The sequence below is a fragment of the Trichoderma gamsii genome (assembly GCF_001481775.2).
Source record: "Trichoderma gamsii strain T6085 chromosome Unknown Scaffold_35.2, whole genome shotgun sequence".
Classification (NCBI taxonomy): domain Eukaryota; kingdom Fungi; phylum Ascomycota; class Sordariomycetes; order Hypocreales; family Hypocreaceae; genus Trichoderma; species Trichoderma gamsii.
The window spans coordinates 282052-293953 of NW_020171372.1; the positions used below are offsets into that span (position 1 = coordinate 282052).

The 11902-nt window shown below is 49.3% G+C and overlaps 4 protein-coding genes across 4 annotated transcripts; 3 read left to right on the forward strand and 1 right to left on the reverse strand.

The window, feature by feature from the left end:
• Positions 1–587: 587 nt before the first annotated feature.
• TGAM01_v208439 (hypothetical protein) lies at positions 588–3101 on the forward strand (the record flags this gene model as incomplete). Its single annotated transcript, XM_018810211.2, has 1 exon — positions 588–3101. The coding sequence occupies one exon, from the start codon at positions 588–590 to the stop codon at positions 3099–3101; it is 2514 nt and encodes an 837-aa protein (XP_018656588.2).
• A 645-nt stretch (positions 3102–3746) lies between these two features.
• On the reverse strand, positions 3747–5495 carry TGAM01_v208438 (hypothetical protein; the record flags this gene model as incomplete). The annotated part of the gene is made up of 4 exons (XM_024550328.1): positions 3747–4139; positions 4219–4360; positions 4456–4977; positions 5092–5495. The coding sequence occupies 4 exons, from the start codon at positions 5493–5495 to the stop codon at positions 3747–3749; spliced, it is 1461 nt and encodes a 486-aa protein (XP_024404936.1).
• A 1159-nt stretch (positions 5496–6654) lies between these two features.
• On the forward strand, positions 6655–7058 carry TGAM01_v208440 (hypothetical protein; the record flags this gene model as incomplete). The annotated part of the gene is made up of 2 exons (XM_018810213.1): positions 6655–6847; positions 6889–7058. The coding sequence occupies 2 exons, from the start codon at positions 6655–6657 to the stop codon at positions 7056–7058; spliced, it is 363 nt and encodes a 120-aa protein (XP_018656590.1).
• Positions 7059–11281: 4223 nt separating this feature from the next.
• TGAM01_v208441 (hypothetical protein) lies at positions 11282–11521 on the forward strand (the record flags this gene model as incomplete). Its single annotated transcript, XM_024550329.1, has 1 exon — positions 11282–11521. One exon carries the CDS (start codon positions 11282–11284, stop codon positions 11519–11521), a length of 240 nt encoding a protein of 79 aa, XP_024404937.1.
• Positions 11522–11902: the final 381 nt, after the last annotated feature.

Here is an 11902-nt window from a genome sequence, read left to right on the forward strand (position 1 = left end):
CCACTAGACTCATGTACGGAGCAGCACATTGCCTGCTAGCACCTGTACTAGATGCATCCCCCCTCCACGGCAGCAAAGAGCGGTAGGGAGAGCTGGCACAGCGCCTGGGCAGCTTCAGCAGAGGGCAGGAGTGCTGCTGCATTACTTGTACGGTTGACCAAGTGGCAATGTAGGTCTCAGGTAGACGGAGAGGCTGACAAGTACTTGCAGCAGATGTCGCTGGGACCAGCTGGCACCTCTTCTGATCGTCAGCTGCTTTTCCAACGTCTTCCTGCTTCTTCTCCCCCTCACTTCTTCCCATGGATCAATGACTGGCTATTTAATGCATCATCATCCCCCGAAATCTGCTTCTGACAATTTCTTTCCTTAGAGAACTGTTTCTATATCTCGGCCTACATCTTTCTCGACCACCTTTCTCCCCTCTCTATTCTCTCTCTCTCTCTTCTTCTTCTTGTTCTTCTCTCTCTCTGCGTGATCCGATCTTCTCTCTCTATATCCTTCTTTCTTTGGGTGAGTTACTCTTTCATCTTTATATCATTCTCTTTGGCTAATTCTTCTCTGGTAGCATATATCGGCGGCGGCTCAGCATGTCTGGCAACATATCAGATGGGCCGGCCCTGCCCAACGCCAATGGCACTGCCCAAGCCCACGCAGATGGAAGTCAAGAAGCCCAGCGCGCGTTGCCTGGTGCGATGCAGTCCGAATTCAGGAGCCGACGGAACAATGACAATTACACCCCGACCCCCCAGAACCTAAAGAACTTTCTTGTAACCTGTCACACCCTGAATCAAGCCACTGTGGTTTTTCTCGACACTCCTCCCCAACAGCAAGATACATCCACTCCCGATCTTCAGGAGAAAGATGATGCTCGAAAAATCGTCAAATCGCCAGATTTCATGGGAAAGCAGAAAGAAGTCTGGCAGATTTTGTTAGAGAGCGAAGAATCTAGCTTTCATCAAACTGTTTTCCCGTCCGCGGATCAAGTCCACGATAAGTTCTTCGTCATTGAGAGAGTCGACGGCGAAACCAAGCTTTGCCCCTTTGATCGACTGGGTGTCTCGGCCACTGTTTTGGCTCTCGTGCGCCAGGTTCTGGGCGACCCAGCGCTTAGCCAGGCTGCTGGCATTAGAGGAAACATTCTCTATAGCTCTGCGGGAGGAAGCACTCAATTGGGGATTCCTGCTGAGCCACAGTTTCATGATAATGCCTTTGAAGACGGACAATATCGCGGGCTCAGCCTTTTCTTCAATATCAACAATAATCGCCCTCTTTGCCTTGTGACAATCGAGTATAGGCCAAAGCATTTTGCTCTGGATTCAAGCATGATTGCAGCTTTGGAGAGTGGAATTGTCTTGAACAGGGGTATCAATGGCGATGATTCTTCTCCGACGGGAATCATCACGAGCTTGATAACTCAGTTGCTCGACTTCATGGTCCAGTCAGGAGTGCGTTATGGCTATCTTTACTCGGTGGAAGGCATTGTTTTTCTGGAAATCCAAAATGACCCATCAGTCGTTCACTACTTTGTTAGCCTCCCCAAAGAGGAAGTGGACCACCACGTCGAATCGACAATGCCTTACTCGGCAGTTTCACAGATTTTTGCCTTTGTCATTCGGGCGATGCGGACATCGCTAAGCTCTATGCATTATTTGAATCAGCCTAATGAGCTTGCTCCTTGGAGCAACCAAGCCGATGAAAGTGCTATTCGGAATAAACAGGCCGATGAGCGTGCTGCATGGAACTACAAAGTCGACGAGCATGTTGCTTGGGGCGGGCCGGTCGTTGCTCAAGAGAACAACATCGAAGAGATAGCCATGCAACTGCAGCAATGGGGAAAAACAAAAGTCTCATCTGCCCAATGCGAAGAGGGCCAGGATATGGCCATGGATACCGACGCTGACAGCAGCGCAAATGAATTTGATGGCGAGCCATATGACAAGTGCGAAGTGGACATTGGCGAAGAGACCTCTGTGAGAATTGAAATCAAGATGGACTCTGATATTACCGCTGTTTCTACCCCGAGTGGTCAGATGCAATGCCTGACGCTACAACGCGAACAATCCGTTCAAAATGACGAGACGGCAAACAAAGAAACCCAAATGAAGAACCGCCAAGAGATTGCGCAGGCCAGTGATGACCATGATGATGAGATGCATGATGATGGCCTCTACATGAACGACTTTCAAAAGATCATAAGTCGCCCGGTCAAACTTCGTAAAGCAAAAGAGGTCGAGAACTCGTACTGCACACAGCAATGCCTCTTGGGGGTAGCACACAGTACGCCCCTGGACAAGGCATGTCCCAATGTCCATTTGCACGGAAACAAGCACATCAGCAAAAAGGAGTTTCTCGAGCGACTTAAAGACCAGCTTTCTCAGTCAGGAGAGTCAAACGATTATTGTACCCCTTTGGAACAATTCGGCGCTATCGGCAAGATGTTCAAGGTGGCTCTTGTCGGCCATGGCTATACTTTTGTAGCCAAAGCTACCTTGCGTGCGGACTGGGTCTTTCTGCACCGCGAAGGCGAAATGTACGAACTGCTCAAGGATCTTCAAGGCTCTGTCATACCAGTCTGTCTCGGCATTGTAAGAGTAGATCCCGAGTTCTACCATGAAGACAGACTTCTTAGCCAGTTTATGGTGCTTAGCTGGGCTGGGCTGCCATTCCAGGGAAACTTTGACGAAGGGGTTGAAAGTTTGCTCACCGACACCGTCATTGGAGCTTATAGACAACTACACATGGCAGGGATGCAGCATCGTGATCCCGATCTTTCGAACATGCTGTACAACCCTCTGACGAGCCAAGTCATGCTTGTCGATTTTCATGGGTCCCGCCTCCATCCTGATCGCGTCGCCGCTATTGAGGCTGCCGAAAAGGAGGCAAAGGAGGCAAGGAAAAATGATCCAGACTATGAATCTGAAGACGAAGGAATTCCATACGAGGCTGATGGCAGCCTCCGTACCACCCCCAAACCTCCCCCAACGGCTGAAGAACTTGAGGCCTTGCGCAGGAAGTTTGAAGAGGAGTGCAGGCAAGAACTTGAATACGCAGTCGAATCCATGAAGTGGTTCGTGTCGGGCCAGCATGACCGAAGAAACTAAACGATTGGCATTTGCATATGGCTTTTTCATGTAAACAGGATACCTACCTAGGGTACGAAAAAAAGCGTATTTGGGAGACGATGAATTTGGTAAAGTGACTTTGGGCGAAGGGCGAAGACAAAAGGAAAGGAGAATTAAAAAAAAAAAAAAAAAAAAAAGCTGAAAATTGAAGAAACTCTCGAGAAAAAAAAATTGAAAAGAAAAAGAAACAATGAAGAAAAAAAAAAAAATTGACTGAATTTGGGAAAAGATTGGGAAAGATTGGGAAAGATTGGGAAACTTAATGGGTCGCATGCACGTTACGGGGTGGAACTGGATAATTTGGCATATACATGCATAAAGGATATCTTGTTGTTTCTTTTCTATCATTCTTTTCTCATGAAGCTGTCTTTATTAGGTAGGCTTCTTTACCTTTGGATTGTTCTATGAGCCGATGGGCCTTGGGGTACTGCTAGCAGATAACGCATGAAAGCCATCATCGGCTCTTTTTATAAACTCTTTTTGGTGTTTTGACCAGCGCTGGCGGCCTCGTGACTGCCAGGAGATGCTAATATTCCATGTCGTGCTTCGTAAAATTTCGCAAATATCACTGCCTGCGCTCGTTGTATCTCCATTTTTTTCCTGCTTGTCCCTCTCATCCCACTCTTACGCAGTACCACTTGTCTCCGCACGTCCACTCTCTCGTTCAGCTGCGTGCCTCTCGTGGTTCTTAAAGACTGCCAGTATGCCCAGATCGTACCCAACCTTGAGACATCCGGCTGTGACGAACGCTACCCAGAACAAGCCGTGGTCGGCCAGTGTGCCTGTCAAAAAGGGACCCAAGCTGGTGCCAACCGTCTTGCACACATTGATGATGCCCATGATGGCCGTCCGTTCGCTTGGCTTGATGATAGCGGCCAGGAAAGCCGCCCGGGGAGCGACATCCATGCTGGCGGTGGAGGAACGAAGCCATAGGAAAAGCAGGGAGAGGCGCACGTCGGAAAAGGCGGGAATGAGACTAAGGAATATCGACGAAGGAAGGTGGGTGAAGACCATGGTCTTGGTTGGACACATTAGCGACTAGTCGGTGCAAGCAAGTAGGCATATTATAGCATAGAAGATCGGAATGCGTTCGTACCTTGATGTTGCCAAATCGCTTGGCTAAGGAAGAGGCGACCAGCATGGAACAAGCTGAAGTGAGGCTCGTCACGAAAAAGATGGATCCTAGGGTGCCCTCCTTGATGCCATAGCGCCAGCGGAAGAAGTACGTGATCCAAGACCTGCAAGTACGAAGATGTGTTAGTGCCTACCTAGTCATCGTAATACAGCCAGCGACGACAACGTCACACTGCCTTTTGAACGAGGGGGCGCTCACATGCTTATGATACCAGAAGCCAAACAATCTATGGCAAAGAAGAAACATAGACTCGTCATTATGGCATAACCTTCCTTGCTGATGTCGGGAAGAAGGCTCGAAAGCCGGCCGCGGCCGTTTTGTTGTTCGGTTGCTTGCAAGGATCCATTGGCATTGGCACTGCCCAAAAGGGGCGATGTTTCTGTCTCTGTGTCGCCAACCTGGTTGGATATAGCCGTCGTCTTAGCGGCAGACGCTTTCCCATCGGCCTCGACAGCGCTGCTCAGGAGCAGAGTCAGCGTCATCTTGAGGAGGCCAGTAGCAGCATAGCCGAGAAAAGCGAGTCGATAGGCGTCCACATGCTCCCACTGGAGGCTGGTGGAAACGTATTGAATAACCCATCCGCAAGTCATGAGCCCACAGGCTACTCCAGCCTGGCCAAGCAGGCTATACCATGCATAGACATCGCTTCTGGAAGCCGGCTCCGTCAGATGCGCAACCACGCTCTCTTCTATGGCTCGGAAGGGGCCAATCTCATTGCCACTACAGACCATGGATATGGTTAGCGACAAATATGCGATATATGGAGAATATAATGTCTCCAGTTACTTGTTTTGATCGGATACCAATCAGAAGAAATGATGCACATTCACATACCTCGGACTGATAACGCCAAAGATGGCTGCTGCAAGTAATATCCAATAGTTCTGGCAGAGGGCAAAGGCGATGCCGCTACCCACCATCATCAAAGCGCCCATGGACAAAACGGCTTTCCTGCCCAGTCCGTCTGCCACAATCGTGAGGATGAAGCTGATGCAGACATCGCCAACCAAGGTCAGGGTCATGAACAAGCCAATGTTGGTCTTGGAGATGCCCAGAGCCTGCAGGTACGGCACCAAGACGAGCGTAGATCCTCCATAGGCAAAAAGGCGCACAAAACGCTGCAGACAGAGCAGCTTGACGTCGACAGGGCTGTGGAAGAGAGACACGAGGCCCAATTCTGAGAGGATGCGGAATAGGATGCCAGGCCTGGCGAGCGGATCGAGAGACGAGCTCTCCATGGCGAATTTTCTCTCTCCGTGTCCTCTTCTTTTTTGCGTATCCTGTTTCTCGGCGTCCTCTGATCTTTATCCTCTTATCATTCTTCCTTCGTTTGCCAAATGTGCTTCCTATTTTGCTTTCCTTTTTCCGACAGAAAAGAATCTCTTTGAACGGGCCGATCTGTTCTACTTATAGCAATGCACGACGGCAGACCGAATCAACACCCCACTGAAGAAATGGTACCTCACCGACTCACCTAATCGCAGTGTCGATGGAAGTACCTCGGTGATAACGCCCCCTGCTCCGAGACCCATCCTCCTGCCAGTCCACAGCCACCAAGACATGCCCGGCTTAGTGATCACGAATGGGAGGGTTAGGATGAGGAAATTTTCTTGAAAGAGCAGCGGATGGTAATGCGTTTCGGAAATACAATCTTTCAAGTCTTGATGTTTCGTATTCGGCAGTTGGATCGAATGAGCTCTTTCCCGCGCGTATAATTGCGGTTTACGTAACCAAGGAAGATATCGATAAGATCTTTCACATCGAAACTCGAGAAAAGTTGAAAGCAGCGGCCGTCAGTAATACGAGTATCGAATTCTTTGAATGTGCGGTTAATTCTTCTTTTTTTTTCCCTTCAAAAGTGGCTGATGCCTTGACGGATGGTGCCACATAGGTGCCCGCCGCTAAACTCCCCAGCCACTTACTCTACTGCGGATGAATTCGCCGGGAGAACAAGTGGCTACCGAAAGAAGGCGGAGAGTTACGGTGCATGTGCGACCTTTCACTTGTTACCAACAGCAGCAGCAGCAGCAGCAGCGGCAGCAGCAGTTTGTTGCAACCATGAAACGAACCTGCCTTTTAGACTTGTATTAGAGTGCTGTCATTGGTCTCACATTGGCGGGGGCAAGTCGCCAAGCCGTTGGTCCTTGGTTCTTAGTTCGCATATATGACGTCTGTGTTATCTGTGCCGTGACGCCAATGTCCGGTTGCACGAACGCTGCCCTCGAACTTGATTTCAACCCGATTTTCCTCCAATATTTATTTATTTCACTCATCCTATCCGTTTCATTCTTCTAAAACCACCATCATACATCGTTCGGGCACTCTTCGTACCCTTCACTCTCATCACATTGACAAATTCTCTTCCATCATAAGAATCCATCCATCTGACGCGTCATCATGGACTTTGTGAACAAATTGACTGGGTCTGGGAATAACTCAGAAAATCGTGCTGGAGAGAACAGCTCGGAGCAGCAGAGCGGCGGCGGCGGCGGCGGCTTCATGGGCAAAATAAACAACATGGCCGGCGGAGGCGCTCAAGGCGAAAAGAATGAAGATTTTCTTGACAAAGGTCTCTTGAAACTAATGCAATGTCTGCTACTCTTTCCACACCAATACTAATACGCAATCTAGGTGTCGATTTTGTTCAAGAAAAATTCATGGGTCAAGGCGATCAGAGCAATGAATCAGCAGCTGAGCAACAAAAGGACGAGGTTATATCTGACATGATTCGTGACAAATACAAGGGTGTCACGGGGAGCGATTTTCCCATCAAAGATAAAGAAAAGAATTACGGAGCGTAAAAGGACAATGAGCATTCAGATTGTCTTTGTTGGTGCAAAGTATTCAAGTTGAAACACGATTCCATCAGAAGCAAAAGGGGGCTAAAAGACTGTGTTTTGTCGTCCACCATGATCAATAACCGAGTAGTCCGGCTTATGGGCCTCAAAAGAGAGTGAAATGGGAAGAATTTGTATCCATAGCATCCATCTCATATAACCTGGCAATTGCTTTTTTTCCCATCCAATTTGAACGGGATATCCAGAACGTAATGTAGCGATCTAATTCGTATCACCTCGACGCTAGAAGATGTCTTCTCTTTGAACGTCCTCATCAACACACCTTTTCACCCAGTCCCAGACAACATTGTACCACATCACTATATTCTCTGGTTTGGTTACAACACTTGCTTCGTCTGGAAACGTCAACAGGCGACTGGGAACACTCTGAGCTTGCAGACAGTTGAATGCAGTCAGCGCCTCTGTAATTGAACACTGTTTGTCCTTCTCGCCGTGGATAATGAGCGTCGGCGGCGCACTCTTCCAGCCGTAAAAGAAAGTCGACCTAGCCATGTCGTTCTCGTATATCGTCTTTGGCTCCGGGTAAAGGTAAGACATGTCGAGTTTATCGAAACTGTCAAAGACAGGCTCTTTCGGCGAAAAGGTGACAGGAGGGTCGATTGTTCCGCTTTGCCAGATTGCACAGCAAAACTAAATTTGTAAATCAGTTCCCGCCCGATCTGGTTATTTCAATAGCTTTTCCACTAACCTTTTTGGCAGCTTCATGCGCCAGTACCTTGTTCACAAGATATGCTGAACTGCTGCTTCCCACAATGGTTCCCTTTTCGTTGTCCAAGTATGGAATACTTTGTAGGTAATCAATAAGAGCGAGGAGGTCTTGGAAAGGCCTCTCTCCTCTCATGTTTTGAATTCCTATGGCTAGGTTAGCAAATGAACATTGGGCGAGCAACTTTGAAAGATAGACATCAGCCGACGTACGTCGTACGAAATCCAGCCCATATCCACCGCTGCCAGTACAATTTGGCAGCACAACAACGTAACCCTGCGTCGCCCAAGCAGCAAAATTGGTCTGTTATGTCAAAAAGTTAGTATACGCTCACGTATCAACATGCCTTTCCAGCTACACATACCAGCAGTGACCACTCGTTGCTCCAGGCCGTAGCTGGGCTTCCATGAGGCACCAGCACCCAAGGGTACTTTTGATTTTCCTCAAAGTCTTTCGGCAATATCAACCAACTGTGAATAAAGCATCCATTGGCCCCTTCATACCAAAAGTCTGTCACCATGCCGGAGGAAAGGTTGAATTTGGCCCCGTTCTTAGTTGCCGAGGACACGGTTCTTACGATGCTGGCATCCGAAACCCGAACAACCTGCCACAGGCTGCTATCGATGAAATTAGACGATGTCACCAGGAGGTTATCCCAGTCCCCATTTCTCAAAGGATAAAAAGCACTACAGCTGCTGCTAGCAAAGAAGACCTTGGGCTCAGCTCCGTCTTCAAGCATGAGATGGGAGAGCGCTTGGTGGCCCAAGTGATGGCTTCGTAGGATCACAGAGTCGGAACCGCCCACAAACTCAAAGGCGTTTGGCGGGTTCGGGTCATCGTCATCAACACAGGTAACGAGGCTGAAGACATCAAAGGCATCCAGAGACTCAACAGAACCCAAGTATAGCCGAGTATTGTAGGGGTCTTCATACGCCGTGTAGAGGAAACCAACAGCCGACTCATCTGGAGAAAACCTGACGTTTGTAATCGAAGCGGGCTCAAAGTTGGTGGGTATGAATATCTGCCTTGGCATCGCCTCCGCAGGCAGGGAGAAGGAATCAAGGCGGGCGAAGTAGATGGACGTGGCAGGATTTCCACCTGGCCCACGCTCTCTCAGATTTCTGGAAGAAAAGACAATGCCATCGCCATAAATGTCAAACTCGTTGCAGGGGTTGTCGGTATACACGCGGGACGGAGCCTCCAAATCTATATCGTCAATCAAGTTATATAGCTGGCCTTGGAGTGTCCAGCGGCCGTCGTGTAGCACAAGCTCGTTGTACCAAAGACTGCATCTGTTCGGTCTACGAGATGCGTTCCACTGCGCAGAGCGGTTAGAGTAAGAATAAACAAAGAAAGAAAGAGAACTGATATGGACGGGGCTGCAGGGGTAACTCAACTATAGGAATCTCCGTGTCATACAATCTTGCTGAAGACCCTTTCTGGGCGACTTCTTGATTATATAACCCAGTGTCGCCGACCAGGCCCGTAACTACAAAAGCAACGCTTCCACTACTCAGCTCTTTGAGCTTTAAATTCGACACAGGCGCATCGATTTCTGCCGCCACGTAGTGCTCTGCAGACACATCTCCGGCATATGCCACCACGACCTGTGTCCGACCTTGTTCGACAGATCGTAGGTAGATGACGTCGAGCTCTGTGGTCGGAATCCACAAGGCATCGTGGACTCCGGAGTCTTTGGAAATCTGCTTGGAATTTCCCGTCTGGAGGTTGAGAACACGCAGCTCTTGAGTAGTCTTGTCGCCGAGTATATGCGCCGAGACTGTATAGAGAGCATGCGTGCCATCTCTGCTGGGAACCGCCGGGCTGCGCCTCGGGTCGCTCAGCAGAGCTTCAGCAGTCAGCTTCTGAACTCGAACCATGGCGATCAGAGACAGGAGAAAATGCTCGAAAATTGCTAGGTGATGGACTGTCTTTGGTTTAACCCGCCTCTGCAAGTGCGAAAAAAAGAGCTGAGCTGGGCCAGCCAGGGAGTGCTCATTTCTCAAGACCACGCAGTAGCAGCAAGCCGGTGTTGCGTGCTTCGGCGAGGATTCTCTGGTTACGAGGGCACGAAACGAGGCGCTGGCCCAGGCAGCATTATTTTTCCCGGGTACATCCAATTCGCCGCGCAAGTGAGGGATGCAGCAAATAGAATCGAGATGACAGACCCCCGCTCTTGGACGCGTTGGCACACATGCGTGGCACGACAGAATGGACAGAGGCTTGTAGGGCATTCATGCATTTCCCCAAATGCGGACGCAGGATTGCATGCTTTCTGGCGGGGAGCGAAGCCTCGTTCACCTCCATTGGATATCGGCCATTATTCTTGTCTTCCTGTTGTTTTGTCGTCTTCTGGTGATCATCCGATGGCTTGTTGCGGTTAGCCATGGCCGAGCTGCTGCTCTTCCATCTTGGGTTGTTCGCAAGCACATCGGTTCTGGTGCCGTCAGCATCAAGGCAAGTCGGATGATTTGTAGGGCCGCGGATGGCTGGCAGTATTGTTGATCTGAAGCATCAGCAGCAAACTCGAAGCCTTGCGGTCTTGATGTCAGAGCATACTCCAGAAATTGGGCCATTGAAGCGCAGGTTGCTTTGTTTCGTAACAGTTGGTAAAGACGCCTCCATTGGTACAGTTGAAGGTGCACGGTACAGTACGAGGGTGTACAGGCGCTTCTACCCCACGCGTGGACAAGCACCTTTTGCAGAAAATGCTGCAAAGACTCGGGAAATTGTTATCAGATATGGTGGTACTTCCATACCTAAAAGAGGAACAATAAATCCACTTGCAGAACGTTGTATGTTTAACGCTGTGATCTTCAGCTTGGAAGCTTGGAAGCTTAATAGAAATCGGAGCCGATAACGACCATAGGTAGATAGGGAGCGTAGGTAGTTATAGTGAGAATCGTCAGCCGTTGCTGCCCGCTCGGACTTGGGGAATATGCTCAGCCTACACTTGATGAAACGAGATTGTAATTATTTTTTTCAATTACTGTATCAAATGCAATTTTTCCCCAAGACAATGTGGCATTTGGTTTATTATAGAGCCGCTAATAGGCATACCAATAAATATCAAAGTGTATCAATTTTGCCGGTAGCAAGCTCTACCACTCGCACACTGCTGCCACCATTTCAGCCACCATCCAAAACAGCCACGTCGCCCTCCCAACTAACACCAACGCAAGTGTCAAGTCGGCGGCCACTAATTTTCGAAATACAAAAGAACAAGATCAACAAAACCAGCAAAATCACCAGCTCATGCTCGCTGCTATGATAGACCGAGGCACGCAACTGCTACTACCGTAGGTACTCAGCCGGAAAGAAAAGCCCTGGTCTAGCCACGGCCTGCCACATGCAACATGCCCTAAATTTAAAGATGGCACGAACACCTCATTTTCATTGGGAATACTGTAGACAGACGGGGGGTGCTAACAAAGACGAAACGACGAAACAGGGGACCATCATGGCGTTACGCCCGCTCTGGCTTAGACCTCGGCGCCGTGGCGAGCTGAGAGTCGATCGCCGAGAAAGCACTTTTGCTTCAAGCCTCGCAACCAGTTGCCGCGATCGTGACAACCCGTCTACTTCTTTGAGTCTCCAAACTGCCACTACCGGTAAGGAGAGGTCATTGTATACAAACAAATATGCCACTCAAGGCTTGGTTCAGAGGTTGAAAGAGTCTGGCAATGCTACATCAATTTGATCAGAAAGATCTACCACTGGTTGGGAAAGCCAGCTAACCCGGTTCCTTCGCCGCAGTCGTCGGTGCAAAGTAAACCGATCTCCCCATCTATCCCCACGTCTATTTCCTCTTCCCCCCCTGAAGACAGCTCTATTAGGCGAGCGACGTCCTTAGCCAATGCCAATCCCAATCTTGTGATGCGAAAGCCTATTTCAGGTTTCGGAGATAAAAGCCCGCAACAACGGTAAAGCCACAGCCAATCATTTACTCCTGGCCCCCTTGTAGTCTATGCTACGGCCAGATACAGTACAGTACAGTAGATGATTAATATCTGATTGCCGCTTCTTTCCTCCTTCCCCTCCTCTTTCCACAAGCTTGTACTAGCAGCGGGCGATAGCAAGC